General features: G+C 50.9%; 3 protein-coding genes across 3 annotated transcripts; 1 reads left to right on the top strand and 2 right to left on the bottom strand.

Annotated features, from left to right (window-relative positions):
- Positions 1–3,346: 3,346 nt before the first annotated feature.
- COL26b_012362 (uncharacterized protein) lies at positions 3,347–5,614 on the top strand (the record flags this gene model as incomplete). Its single annotated transcript, XM_053185007.1, has 1 exon — positions 3,347–5,614. The coding sequence occupies one exon, from the start codon at positions 3,347–3,349 to the stop codon at positions 5,612–5,614; it is 2,268 nt and encodes a 755-aa protein (XP_053031041.1).
- Positions 5,615–10,009: 4,395 nt separating this feature from the next.
- COL26b_012361 (uncharacterized protein) lies at positions 10,010–11,422 on the bottom strand (the record flags this gene model as incomplete). Its single annotated transcript, XM_053185006.1, has 1 exon — positions 10,010–11,422. One exon carries the CDS (start codon positions 11,420–11,422, stop codon positions 10,010–10,012), a length of 1,413 nt encoding a protein of 470 aa, XP_053031040.1.
- A 754-nt stretch (positions 11,423–12,176) lies between these two features.
- Positions 12,177–13,223, bottom strand: COL26b_012360 (uncharacterized protein; the record flags this gene model as incomplete). Its single annotated transcript, XM_053185005.1, has 3 exons — positions 12,177–12,391; positions 12,783–12,877; positions 12,934–13,223. 3 exons carry the CDS (start codon positions 13,221–13,223, stop codon positions 12,177–12,179), a joined length of 600 nt encoding a protein of 199 aa, XP_053031039.1.
- Positions 13,224–14,998: the final 1,775 nt, after the last annotated feature.

The following is a 14,998-nucleotide window of genomic DNA, read 5'->3' as shown; positions in this document are numbered from 1 at the left end:
TGACCGGTCGGGGGTCAGGACTGCCGCGCAACGTTCACGCATCGGAAATTGCGCCGGGAAGAACCGATGCACAAGACTAAGATCGCTGAATTCTATTGGTCGATGAAAACCAAATTGTCGTCCGAGTGCTCCATCATGATGCAGTATCTCCAATCCAAGCGTCACATTGCAACGAATCGGAAGCCGAGCTCGGGTACACCCGATAGCTACTTCGACTCTCCTCCAAGTGCCACCGGCCCGTCGGAAACATGTAACGAGATGCAGCAAACCTTCTACCTTAAGAGAGCGAGGATCAGCGTCACCCCGCGCTGTTCTGCGGGGCTCACATTCATCACAATCGTTGCGATAGCGTCCGTCTTATCTCAATATTGACGGGGATGCCATCTTCTCTGACACAGGTTTCTTGGCGAGATATCATGATGCATAATTCTACAATTGTCAGGCTGCTAATCATACCATGCATCAGGATGTGTGTTTAAAGCCCAGGAAATACCTGTACAAAAGATTCATCTCCTTCGCTTCTTGGAGTTGACCTCGCCACACCACATCTAGAAACAACGAAGTATCAGACCTCTCGATATTCAGCAATCACAATAGGGCATTATTGAGCAACTGTGTTACAGCCAAATGGCTTCTACTGAGGAACATGATGACCCCGCGTGGCCGCCCGGTACCGTACGACTGGAAGGTAAATCATCATCTTTAGCTTCGGTTCTAGACGTCCGGACAACAGACTAAAGCTTTTCCCCTAGAAGAAAGTGGCTCTATGGAGATCATCCTACAACCGCTACCATCACGAGACCCTAACGACCCTCTGGTAAGTTGCCGCAGCTGAGTTCCACCTTACATTAGTTCAATCCCTTTTGACTCCGGTATGACTTACCAAAATATCAGAATTGGCCCAGACCCTTGAAATTTTGGAATTTTGGCCTGGCCGCCTTCTACACCTTGATGGTGTTTGCACTGTATGCTTGACATTCCCGGCTTTGACACACTGCCGGCCCGCCACTAACAAGACCTCAGTATCGATGCGGCCACTCCGACTTGGGCTCCTATGCATGAGCAATTGGGCTTCAGCTACGACATTCTCAACACCAGTTATGCTGTAGGTTGTGGTGCTCTTGCCATTGGAGCTGTCATCTTGAATCCGTTCGCATTGAAGTATGGCCGACGACCAGTCTACATCCTCAGCACAGCCATTCAGTTCGGTGTAACGATCTGGTCTGCACACCAGCAAACGGTGGCAGATTTGATGATGGTCAACATAATAAGCTGTTTCGTGGGTACACTCGCTGAAGTGGTTGTGCAAATGACTGTGGCCGACGTATTCTTCGTCAACCAGCGAGGCACCATGAACGCTTTGTTCTTTTGGTCAACTCGAATAGGGGCATCACTCACGCCCTTGGCGGCTGGCTATGTGACAACGTCTCAAGGTTGGCGCTGGGTATGGTGGTGGATTGCCATCTTCTTTGGTTTGCTCCTGCTGGCCATGGTATTTGGCTATGAGGAGACGAAGTTCATCTTGCCTCCGATTAGTGGCATCGGCCAGTCTGATGAGGGTACAGGGAAAGTCGACGAGAACTCCAAAAGTCCTGAATTAGACAGAGATGCTCCATCAAACAGGGGGACCAGCCTCAAGCTGAACGGTCCATCTATTGAACAAGAGATGCAACGTAAGAGCTACAGGCAGCGCCTGTCACTCACGACGTCATCACCCGGCTCATTCCGCACCTTTTACCGTCATTGCTATCGACCATTTCAAATTTTATTCTCGGTACCGGGCGTTTTATACATGTCTCTCGTTTATGGTGCAATGATGATCTCATCCAACATTCTATTCACAACAATGTCGAATTGGATGACGCGGGCACCATATAACTTCGACCCTGACCAAATAGGTTTGATGAGTTTGGCTCCCTTCACAGGGTCGACCCTGGGAACCTTACTTTGTGGTCCGCTCAGCGATTGGTGGATTTTGTTCGCGTCCAAACGCAATAAGGGAATCTATGAGCCAGAAATGCGACTTTGGGTGATGGCAGCATTTGCACCATTCGCGCCAATTGGCATTATAGTGTTTGGTATCGGGCTCAGCAACGGCTGGTCTTGGCCCGCCCTCGCTGTGAGCTATGCCATGTGCAGTTTCGGAACAGCTCCAGCAGGGACCATATCCTTGACGTACATAACAGATGCCTACACAGAAGTAAGCACATTTCTTTCCTACACGATGGGTGAAAACAACTTCTGACACACCCTACTTGCTAGATTGTTGGCGATGCTATGGTCGGAGTTACCTTCGTTCGGAACACATGCTCCTTCATCATCATCTTCGCTCTTCCTCAGTGGATCGCTTCTTCAGGAGTTCAGACTGTGTACATCACAATTGGCGTCTTAATCACTGCAATTCTGTTCGGAGGTGGGCTATTTATCGCCTTTGGGAAGAAGTGGAGATTTCGCTTTCGCTTGATGTACCGTCACTTCGCCCGGAGACAGTTTGAGCCTCGAGCGCTGTGATATCCATGAATCTGTTTGGCATCATACCGAGACGTGTCGGCAAACTCAATGCGATGGAGACAGGTTCCTTTGAGGAGATATGAACACAAATAAATGAGATCCACGGACACGATTGAGCTTCAACTTTCGCCTACTAATTGCTACAAAGCGGAGAGATTCCACGTGGTTTCAATTCCTTATTTGCCCGCCTGGCGAAGTCAAAGTACCGCGGTGGCCAGTGCTTAATAAATGCATGAACTCAGCTAAGAGCCGGATAAGCTAGCCGCCTATACGTGATCACAGCTAAGGCGCGGCGCTGTCGGATGAACATTAGTTCTCGAAATTAAGGTTATCTGACACTTTAATTGAGTCTTTGCCGACTGCCATAACCAGCGTTGGCGTGACGTCCGGCCAATAGCAGCAGGACGAACCCCTGGAACTATTCTGATAAGCTTTGGCCCGTCAACTTCAGAATCAAAAGAGGGAGGTCGAATGCAACTGAATATGCACTAATCCTGACCTGCGGACTTTCAGTCCATCTCGGCTCAGTCGGGATCTTCAGATACGAGAACTCTACTGCTAGTAATAGGGGCTTGTGCATTGGAAATGCGCTCACTATCTTCTTGACGGGGCATCTGGTCCCGAAATGGTGGTCAATAGGAGTGAACTATATGTATTGAAGGTCCTTCCGAGCTGCATGTAACAGTTGCATCTTCTGACCAGACTCTCGGGTCCAAACAACATCAGATTGTCGCGCACAAACACCATGGCGAGAGCTTCTTGGCTGCTGCTCCTAAGCTCCTTCCTCACAGGGATTGCTTCAGGGGCTGAACTGAAGAAAACGTATATCGTCACGATGCGCGACACACAGGCAAGCGGCCTCCTCCGCAGGTCTTTCATTGACACTTCTTTACAATCTGTCTCTGCCGACACTGCTTCGGTCATTTACACCTATGAACACACCATCAATGGGTATGCAGCCAAAATCACCGATGATCAAGCCAATGCATTGAGGGCACAGCCAGATGTTCTCTCCGTGAGACCGGACAAGGTCTACCACCTCCACACTAGTCGTACTCCTGCGTTTCTAGGACTGCTTGACTCTGGAGCTTTGCTTGGTCGCAGCCCCGGCGTCGACACGGGCATATACCTCGACGCGCGTGACGACGTGAACGGTACAAGCGCCGAGTCAAACTTGGTCGTCGGCATCTTTGACACTGGAGTCTGGCCTGAAAACCCAAGCTACAAGGACGATGGCATGCCTCCCGTTCCTTCCCATTGGAAGGGCGAATGCGAGACTGGCCCAGACTTCCCGGCCACGAGCTGCAACAAGAAGCTTGTGGGCGCCAGGGCCTTCTACAAGGGATACGTTGCCGCTGTCACTAACGGAACTGGAGCTTTCAACTGGACTGGAGAATCTCAGTCTCCCAGGGATGACGACGGTCACGGAACCCACACTTCGACTACCTCTGCCGGCAATGAAGTCCCTAACGCCAGCTTATTTGGACAAGCCTCCGGTACAGCTCGTGGCATGGCCAAAGATGCACGCATCGCCATGTATAAGGTTTGCTGGAAGGAGGGCTGTTTCGATTCCGATATTCTCTCAGCCTTCGACCAAGCGATCGCGGATGGAGTGAACGTCATGTCTTTGTCGCTGGGCCCCGATCAGCCAAGCTTCAACGAGGAGGAGGGTATCGTGGTTGGCAGCTACGCAGCCATGAAGAAGGGCATCTTTGTTGTCGTGTCGGCTGGAAACAGCGGCCCAGGACCCGGGACCGTCACGAACCTTGCCCCATGGGTTTTGAACGTCGCCGCCAGCACGCTGGACCGTGATTTCCCTGCCCACATCACACTTGGCAACGGCAAGAACTACACCGGCTTTTCTCTTTACAGCAATGGATCAGTGACAGACATCAAGCCGTTAGCCGACGGAGAGGTGCTTCCTCTGATTCACGGCAGTCAAGCGGGCAAAGGAAATGCCACAACAGCGTCACTCTGCCTGGCGGGCAGTCTTGATCCTGCCAAGGTGGCCGGCAAGGCAGTTGTCTGCGTCAGGGGCCAGAACGGAAGGACAGAGAAGGGTGGCGTCGTCAAGTCTGCTGGAGGTCGTGCGATGGTACTTGTCAACTCCGAAACCGATGGCGATGGTACCATTGCTGATGCCCATATTCTTCCTGCTCTGCACCTTGGCTACTCAGACGGATCTGAAGTTGAAGCCTACGCAAAGATGGGCAATGGGACAGCAGTGATCGACTTTGAAGGTACCAGATTGGGTGTTTCGGCTCCTCTCATGGCATCTTTCAGCTCTAGAGGCCCTAACGTTGTGGTTCCCGGACTTCTCAAGCCGGATATCACTGGCCCAGGCGTCTCTATCCTGGCTGGGTGGTCTGGCACGGGTCCGACCGGACTTGACATTGACACAAGAAAGATTGACTGGAACGTGATTTCCGGTACAAGCATGAGTTGCCCGCATTTGTCTGGGATTGCTACTTTCATTCTTGCCCGGCGCCCTGAATGGAGCCCTGCAGCCATCCGGTCGGCCATCATGACTACTGCATACACCACGACGAAGGGCACCCAGTCTCCTCTTTTAGACTCTGCCAACGATAAGGCGGCCTCTGTATTCGATTACGGAAACGGCCACGTTGACCCCGTCGCAGCTCTGAGCCCTGGCCTCATATACGACATTTCTCCGGATGACTACCTTGACTTTCTCTGCGCGGTCAACAGCACATCTGCCTTTACCAACGGCATCACAAGAAGCAACTTTACCTGCGCCTCCAACCAAACATATAGCGTCTATGACCTTAATTATCCTTCTTTCTCTGCCCTCTATGATAGTTCTACAAACGGGTCCTACACTGCCACGTTCAAACGCACCGTTACCAACGTCGGAGGTGCTGGTACTTACAAGGTTGACGTCTCTCTCACTGACCCCGCACTGGTCAAGGTTGCTGTCACCCCTGAGACTCTCACTTTCAGCGAGGCGGGCGAGAAACAGAGCTTCGTCGTCTCCGCCACCTTGGGTTCATCACCCGGTGCCGATGCTAAGTCTCAAGGAAGGCTTGTCTGGTCTGACGGGAAACATGTGGTCGGAAGTTCGATGGCTTTCATTTGGGGGTAGTTGTACTTAGTGTCATGCTGAGTCAAGGACATTACCACGAGCTCGTGCTAGATTTAGTGTAGTCTGAACGCTGTAAGGCGCCAATTCAACGACCTGTGCCAAGTTAATAATCCCTGACATTGCGGTGAGATAAGGAAGATAGGACTAATCATGGCTCCAAATCTCTTATCAATGCATTGTGTATGACAGCGCATTGAGTCTCCCATTGCTGCGAAATATCTTCCTCCTCCAAAATCTCAGCGACCAACAGTCCTTCAGCCAGGATCCAGCTTGGAAAAGGTTGAACCCAAACTAAAAAAGCAAGTCTAGGCCAGTTAATGGCTAAATGACTCTGACTATTGCGTACTCAGCTTGCGCAGCTTTTTTACTGACCCCTCAGGCTAACCATTGCGCCAGATGAGCGATCGCCAAAGACGCCCGGCGCGTCCCCCGCGTCGAACACGCACCAGAGCCCAAGGAGTTTGCATCGGCTGTAAAGAAAGGAAACTGAAGGTAAACTCAATCAGGGCTACTCTGCATCAGCATTTTCATCTGGATTTCCAGTGACTCAGATCATTAGTGCGATGACCAAGTCCCATCCTGCGCCAATTGCAGTCGTCTGGCCATTGGTAAGTCAAGTCCCCTGGACCGCCGATTTTTAGTGTATGCGAATGCTCAACAGCCGCTAGCATGTCTCGTGGAAGATTCCTCCACCAAGCGGCACCTCCCACGGAATTACGTTGAGACTTTAGAGGAGCGCATTCAGCTTCTGGAAGGCATGCTGCAGCAGCAAGGTCAATCGCCTTCTGTGTCTGGGTTACCTTCCTCATCTGCCATCTCTGAGCAGTCTACGGATACTCCGAGCGGTAATCGGGGTGACCAGGATGATGCTGCTGATCTTGTTTCCAAGGCAGGCATCTTGAGTCTACATGCTTCCGGTGCCGAACCGCAATACCTCGGCTCGTCGTCGATGTTTTCGTTTTCCCGGATAATCCATGCCTGCGTACGTCAGGTCGCACAGGGCAACCCTAATGACGATTTCGACTTACATACGGGTGAGATGAACTCATCAGTATCACCGTGCCGGTTACCACGGTATGAAGTGGGACTGCTATTGAGCAATGCTTATTTTGATAACGTTCATTTGCAATACCCATTCCTGCATGAACCTACGTTTAGGCAGTGGGAGAGAAATGCGGCGGGACTAGAGTCAAAGTCTCCAACTCCAAGCGAGCTGTTTTTCGTCAACATGGTGAGTGATGTGGGACCAAATCATTGCATTGGCCTCTTCCCGTAGGCTTAGGCTGTATCACTAAGACTAGGCAGGTTTATGCTATTGGCGCGTTGTTGAAGTCGAATCCCAAATTGCTCTCACAGGTCAGTCACCGATTCAAATGCGCCAACATCGCATAAATCTGAATATTATGCTGTTTTAGCAACTCTATGCCTCAGCGCTATTGCACTTGGAAAGTGTACTTTTACAAAAAACCCTTGAATCAATTCAGGCATTGCTATGCTGTGCACTATTCTCTATCAGGTCTGCTACTGGCCCGTCAGTGTGGTCAGTTCACCAACAACCCTGGCCGATCACGACCATAAGTCATGACTAAAACCCTCTCAACAGGAATCTTTCGGGACTTGCTCTTCGCCAGTGCATTGAACTTGGCTATCATCGCAACGTCAAGAGGTTTCATCTTCGGACCAACCTTCTGCGTTTAGAGTTGCGAAAGCGAGCCTTCTGGTGCGCGTATCAGATGGACTGCGCTGCCTCCGTAAATCTTGGCCTCCCTCTCACTCTTCCGATCCAAGAGGTGGATTCCGAGGTGAGATCCCATAGATATATGTCATACGTGTACTTTCTTACTGACTGGGCAGCTTCCTCTGGATATCGATGATTCTGCGATAAGCGAAACACAAATCCAAGGGTCGCCAAGAACATCACCAAGGGGTCCTCCAACCACCGTCTCCCATGCGCTTCACCAATTTGACATCAGATGCATTTGGGCGAGCATCTATGCTGTTTTCTACTCCAATGTCTCCATCGACAGCTCGGATAAAGAGAAGCATCAAGCCCAAGTGCAGACGTTTCGCAGAGAACTCGATGATTGGATGGCACGTACGCCTCCAGAGCCGCGTCGAGCAGCTGTTCCACTTACCGTGTTCTCCAACATGGAAGACTACAAGTTGACCTACTACGAAACTATTCTCTTTCTACATCGCGGCCAGCTGACTGATAAAAAGGATCGGGAAGAAGATGTCTTCCTGGAGTGTGCTGAGGCTGCTGCAAGTATCTGCCAAGGCTGCAAACGCCTGTACATTGGCAAACCGATCAATTACACATGGTCGACGGTGCACCTTCTCTTTTTGGCAGGGTTGACCTACATGCACTGTCTTTGGACCTCTCCAGCTGTTCGAAGATCAATTAGAATCGACAACGTTAGCACCATGTTCACAACTTGCACAATGCTCTTGGCCATCATGGCGGAACGCTGGGAGGCTGCGGCACCATACCGAAACCTATTCGAAGCGTTGTCTGCTAGAACCATGGCAATGGTGGTAGATCGGAATCAGGTTGACGAACCAGATTTCCAGCCGTCTTCGTTGACCTCCAACGGCCCGAATGTGGAAGACATGGCAAATTGGGCGTCTCAAATTGCGGATGTAAACATGCCTGATGCATATGGGAGCCTTCTAAGTGGCATCGTGGGCGACTTCAGCACGGAAGAGGAAGCAACCGAGTTTTATGATAGTCTTTGGAATTTCTGAAAAGAGTCTAGTCCCTTCAAGCTATCTGCTTAGGTCCCAGAGATGCTTTTTGGAACATCTACATCACAGAAGCGCAACATTGAGCCAACGGATGCTAGTTCTACTCGCCATCTTTCTTTCGGCGATGACAACACTGCATGGAAGTAACTCGTGAGATTTGAGAAAATACGACAATGAAGTTATGACTAGACGAGTTGCGGATCCGGGTGGTAACTACCTAGTTTTGGTGAGATTTCGCAATAACATTTGATCCAAATTCAAGAACCGCTCTCGCGCGGGTTTGCATGCAAACTACTTTCAGTGTCTTCCAGGTTCACTGACATCATGCATGTACCCAGGTGAGGTCGGTACGGTACCTGAGGTGCCTCGTAAATAGGCTTCAGGCGACCCACTCTGCTCTATCTGTAATTCCTTGGTGCGATCTCGGGGCGCTGAGTGGTCCGGCCAAGCCTTGGCTCACGACTCAGGGCCTTTAAAACCGAAAGAAGCCCAGCCCAACGCGGACGAGGTCGCTTTTTCTTCCACAACTCCACAATTGTTGATCTGGTTAAAGAAATGTCGAATCCTACAGAATTGAGTGCATCGAGTAGCGCAAATCCGCCTACCAAGCTGGAGCTCGACTTAATACCCCATCAGCTGGAGATGAAGGATCCCGCAGACGATTGGACCGGGGTCTCATCAAGTAAAGAAAGGCGGAAGATACAAAATCGCCTTAACCAGAGGGCGCGTCGTTAGTGATCCCAAGGCTCTACGTAGATCGTCAACTTTGGTCGCTGACACTTTCCTTGTGCGCATAGGAAGAAGAAAATTGAAAGAATTATGTAACAACTTAGAAAGTGGCGAAGGGGAGGGTGAGTCTTCAAGCTCACTCGATGGAGATGGAGGCTATGTGCTTCTTCCGTGTCCGAATAGGAGGGCCGAGATGATCATTCTCGCAAGAAGTGCCCAGACAAACTACTCGCTGGGAACCCCGCAACCAACCCAGCTCTATGCTCTTGTTGGCCTGAACCTACTGAATGCCTTGGCTAGAAACGCCCGGGTATTGGGATTCATCCCTCAATCTCTCTGCGAAGATCATTTCATTTCACCCTTCAACTTGGAGGGACCCAAGCTTCCTTGCGGCCCTCGGCAAGCATCATTGTGGCCTCCATTCCTTCGACCCACGGAAGCCCAGTATCAAATAACTCACCACCCGTTCCTGGATTTGTTCCCAATTCCCTCGCTAAGGGAAAGTGCAATACGGGCTGAAGATCTTGGCTTCTTCGACGAGGACGAGTTCTGTGCTGATGTCTTTGGCGTTGGCCACAAGTCTAATGATGGCGATGAGCGACCTCGTCTCTTAGTCTGGGGCGAGTCCTGGGACCCTCGGGGATGGGAGGCAAATGAAGCCTTCTTCAGAAAATGGGCATGGCTCATCCGCGGATGCCCTGAGATATTAGAAGGAACAAATTACTGGCGACAGAGGAGAGGAGAAAAGAAGTTGAACTTCGGGCGACTTGGGAGCTGACACGGTATGGCGATGAAATGAGATGTACGAAGGCTTTTACGTTAACTATGTACATAGAAGTGATAGACTTGTCCTCGTCTGCATTCGATGGTAAACAGAAAGTGGACTATCAACTGGATCGCTTTCCCAAGCATACTTGGCCTTTAGAAGGGCACAGCCGTGCCGTGCCAGAAAATATCACCCACAGCGTAGCGATCGGTGAAAGGCTTGACGTCTTCGTGGACGCAGGTCTTCTCAACGGGAACTCCTTCAAATCTCGCGGCGATCCAAGCAGCGATATCAGCCCTGGCGGCCTCCAAAACCTGACCGTGTCCCATATCCGGATACACGCGAGCATGTACTGGACTCTCAGGGAAGGTGGTGCATGTCTGGTTGAAGTCGTCCAATGTCAGGTTGGCCGAAGTGATTGTGTCTGTCGAGCCCTGGATAACAAGCATGGGAGCCGCAATAGCATGGGGTCCCTGACCGTTGTATCGGACGGCCCAGTCGTTTGTTGCGGGATGCGTAAGCCAACTAGTGTTCTTGTAAAGCTGATCAGGCGTAAAGCCACCGACAATGGCAAACCCTGTCTGGAAGCATGACTTGTCCAGAGCTCCGAGTCTTTGCAGAGGAATCTCGCCGAGATAGTCCTCTACCTTGATCTGGTCTGGGTAAAGCCTTGAGAGAGACTGGAGGAAGTAGACGGAGAAGGGGTCCCGAGCGGCTTGGCCCTGAGCTCGTTCAAGCGTTGCTGGGATCAGCTTCTGAGGACGCAGGGCAGGGGCTGCCGCAACGGAACCGACGAACTCGCCGGCAGCCAAAAGGGCCTCTTGGTCAGGCATGGCCAAACGCTCATTGGTTCGCCAGGCAGTCATTCCGCCTTCACTGTGACCGTAAACCATCCACTTCTGGCTGAGAATATCTCCAAGGCCCTTCCTCGCAGCAATGAGAGCATAGGCGACATCAGCAGCATGGAGGAATCCAGACTCGTACATAAATCCTTGGGGGATGTCTGAACCCTGACCCGCATAGTCCGGAGCAACAACAGCATATCCCAACTCAGCGAGAATGAAGGGAGCCTTCCAGTCGTAGTAAAGGCCCTTGTTGTTAGTGGGAGCGCAGAGTCTACTGCGGCCTGCTGTTCCGTGCGTCCAGACAATGGTTCGCAGCTTGTTCTCCTCCGGCGTTCCCTGGGGGTTGGCAAACGGGTTGGTGAATGGTAAGAGAACCCAAGCCGAGGCCGGAATGGGCTTCCGATCGATATCCTCGGTCATGTAAAGAACGCGTGAGAGCGACAGACTAGCCGGTAGTGTCCAATTGGAAGCCAGCTGAGCTGCAGGGACGTTCTCCCAGCGGAGAATATCTCCAGGTTTGGCTCCCGTGACGTTGGCAGGTGTCGAATAGAAGGGATCAGAGACAATGTCGCCGACCCAAAGTGCTGCTTCTGCTTCGTAGGTCGTCTGGATGGCAGTCTGGCATTCCGCGTCGCAGCTGGCCTGGCACTTGCTGTCGCATATAGGATCGAGGGCCATGGCAGCGCCAGCAAGGGCCGCCGATAGTGTGAACAGCAGATGCATGATGATAAGAACAACGGATGAATGAGATGGTTGTCTGAGTTCCAGATATGACGCTGAAGCGAGGATCGATGCTCATTATATACCTGTTGTTCGAAAGGACTAACGGGGCCTTTTAGGGGGGCGAGGCCATAGTCTGCACGTCGCCCGTGATAGGTGTGAACCACGATCTGGTTCTCTATGGACCCAGAAATATTGGACGAAAACAGTCAGTTGAACTCTATTTTGACTGCTTGTTTGCAACCCATATGTTTATTGTGGTATTGATTATCAAGAAAGGGGTGATGGGTGGGTAGCGTCCTCGGGGCGCATGTACCTTCCCAATCTGGTATAACTACCCGCCGATGGTTGTAGTTGAGGATCACTGCTGCGGGACCCTCACGCATAGACTCTGTCATTTACTCAGATCTACTGCTAGGTGAAGATGGACATGTAGAACCAGCTAGCCGTAAGGATAACATTCGGAACCTTTCCGACGTGTTCCGAAACTCTTCAAGGCAGACGTCGCTCCAGCTGGACAATCGATGCTCTGTGCTGATGCGGATGTCCTGCGGGCAAGTATTGGAAGCTTTTTGCATACCTTACGTCCGGAAGCCAAGAGGCGCATCCCACCGGCATTGAGGCAAAGTGCAGTTCCCAGCGCACGTGATACTGGTTAATCAAAAACAACTATCATATGCCCCGGCGGTTACTACTTAACAGAAGATGAGATGCCATTCGGTATTCCGTCGCTCTTTCCGAATCTCCCATTTGTGGCTTACTTGGTCAAGTTCATAATTGACATCTTTTCCAGGAGATATTTGTTCGGGGTGGTATCCGCACCATCTTTTGTCGTGCTGAGGGCGACCTTCTCCCACTCATCGCACAGCCTGAGTTGTTCGTAGCACTTCTGTCTGATCACGGCCAACGCATCGAGGCCCAAGGGTACCCGAATAGGGAATGGCTTCCCCGAAGCCATACCTTCGCTTTTGACTACATCCCAAACAGCCGAAGGAAGCTTCTTAACGGTAGATGGAATACTTTCCGCCATTTCCGGCGAGGAAAACTTTCCCATTATCTCCCCAAACAAGCCTTGGTAGTCGGAGATGCTAGGTGCCCCTCCCAGACCCTCATCAGCCGCGGTTCTCGTCTGCCCGATGCCGGTCACGAAGGCTCCAGGCTCGAAAACAACGGCCCGCAGTCCCAGGTGGGCGGTTTCTCTTTGGAGATTCTCAGCAAAAACTTCGACAATTAGCGATCTCGTGTACGTTTATCAAGGACAATCTCTATGACTTACTAGAGAGGCCAGCTTTGGTGATACCATAATGGGTAAAGAACGGGAAGGTTTGACAGCCCATTGCAGAGCCAATGAAGGCGAACGTACCGGCCTTCCTCTCTCTGAAATGAGGAAGCACGGCCTGCACAAGCCTAATTGCACCAATAAGATTGGTATCAAGCATCTTTTGGGTGAAGGCGTCGCTGAGTAGATTATCAGAATCAACTTCCCGTCACAATAAGCTCAGATAGGTACTTACTCTGCCTCTTCAATCGTCTGAGGAACTGAGATGCCGGCATTATTGACAACAAAGTCGATGTAACCGAAGACCTGGATGGCTTTTTCGATCTGTTCTCTGACAACAGCTAGCGGGGCAGTAGCATCCAGATCCAAAGGGAAAATGTTGCTCGACTTCTTATCTGCAAGTCTGACGGTTGCGCTGCGCCCAGTTGCTATCACCCGGTCGCCTCGTGCGGCGAATTGCTCCATCATGGCAGCCCCCATGCCCGAGGTTGTCCCGGTGATCAGCCAAACCTTTGAGTCTGTCATATTGTTGCAGTTTTGGTAGGTATTGTTTCCGGTTGGCTGGCTGATGCGATGTCGTCTAGTTATCCGGTGTAGGGCTCGGACGCTGAAGTTCTGATGCTGCTTTGAAATGAAATTGAATCATTGAAGCAGAACAAGATGGCAATACATATATACACCCTGTGATTTATAATTCGGCACTTGGCACGGACCGAACCACCGATCTCAGCCGGTGGGATTGAGCTCGTCTGGGGCCGATTGGGGGTGGCCAAGGATCGCAGACCATTTTCGAACACTTCTTACAAATCTTACAGACATTTACAAAAAGCGGTGAGATATTGACGCGTTGTCACTCTTAAGGGTCTAAAACGAGATAGATGGTTGCTCTGCCTCGGTGAGAGGGCGAAATAATGGCTTTTGCAACTTTTGCAACTTAATTGTGGGACTCCTGGTCTGTGGGGATGACTGTACACAAGCAGAGCAGACAAGTGCCATAAAATTCATTAGGTTGGGAGTTTAGTGACCGCAAAAATTTTGAACATCTTCTATTCTTTGTCTCCATAGTATTTAGCACTTGTAAATTGCAGGCGGGATAGGAAATAGACAGGTTCCTGTGCAGAATTGAAGACTGCTGCTTCCTTCGGACCTCAGGCACGACCATACTAAACATGAACAGATACTAGATAGCATTTCTAGCTAAGGTAAGTAGACTTTATGTATTCCAGGCAAAGCTTCTGAGGCTTTTTACACGAAAATGCCCCTTGATCTTACCAGTTCCACAAATCTGAGCACATCATCAAGGAAAATCTCAGGCTGCTCTAGAGCTGCAAAGTGCCCGCCCTAATCAAGATTTAGACCCATACACTAGCGTGACGTCATGTCTCTCTTACCTTGTCATGTCTACTGTAATGGATTAAATTGGGATACGCCTGATGTGCCCATGTCTCTGGCATGAGAACACACTCGAAGGGATATGCCGCATATCCGAACGGCTTTATCGTAGACTTGCTGATTGAAAGCGAGTCACCGGATGCTAGCACTGGAGCCAGGTGACGATACGGATAGAGACTCCGTGGAAATGTTTCCGTCAACCAGTATAGTGTGGTGAGCTCGAGAATGGTTTGCATGCTTAGTCGGTGGAAGGGATCGGTCCAGTGGACGTATTTTTCGCCAATCCTTCATGGCAATAATCAGCGGGTGCTTCACGTGGGTGGGCAAAAAGCCAAATGAAAAATGACTGACCAAGCTAGCAACGCAATTGGGCTCGACGCAATGCAGTGGCCTATGGTAGCTGGTCTGAAACCGTGCTCGAAAACGTATGCTGAACCACTGAAAGCAAAACTCTTCCCTCGTTCCATCTGCTCCTGTTCCTCCGGGGTTGGACTCAGCGCAGTCGACAAATCGTCCCCAGGTTCGGGGCCTAAGAAGTTGACTATGTGTGCATTAGTTCATGCCCCATCTCCGCACTTCTTGGTTCTGTCTGCTTACGGTGATACGCCTTGCATTCCTTGAATCTTGCAGACATCTGTCCAGCCAGATTGCTACCAACGTCGCCTCCTTGTGCGACGTACCCAGTACCAAAACCAAGCTCCATCATAAGTTGGTGCATCAGTCGCGGTGCTTGATTCAGAGTGAGCTCGTTTTCCAGGTTGCCACTTGACGAAAGTCCGTAACCTGGTATCGAGGGCACTATGATGTGATAAGGAAGCGTTTCGGGGGTGAATCTTTGCGTGAGTAGTCGCAGCATTGGTCTAAATTCAAGGAAGGATCCTGGCCAGCCATGCATGAAGATAATCGGA

This window comes from Colletotrichum chrysophilum (genome assembly GCF_026319265.1).
Source record: "Colletotrichum chrysophilum strain AFK26 chromosome Unknown scaffold_173, whole genome shotgun sequence".
NCBI classification, from domain to species: Eukaryota; Fungi; Ascomycota; class Sordariomycetes; order Glomerellales; family Glomerellaceae; genus Colletotrichum; species Colletotrichum chrysophilum.
The sequence above is the reverse complement of the archived record's forward strand: the minus strand, read 5'-3'. Positions and strand labels throughout refer to the sequence as shown.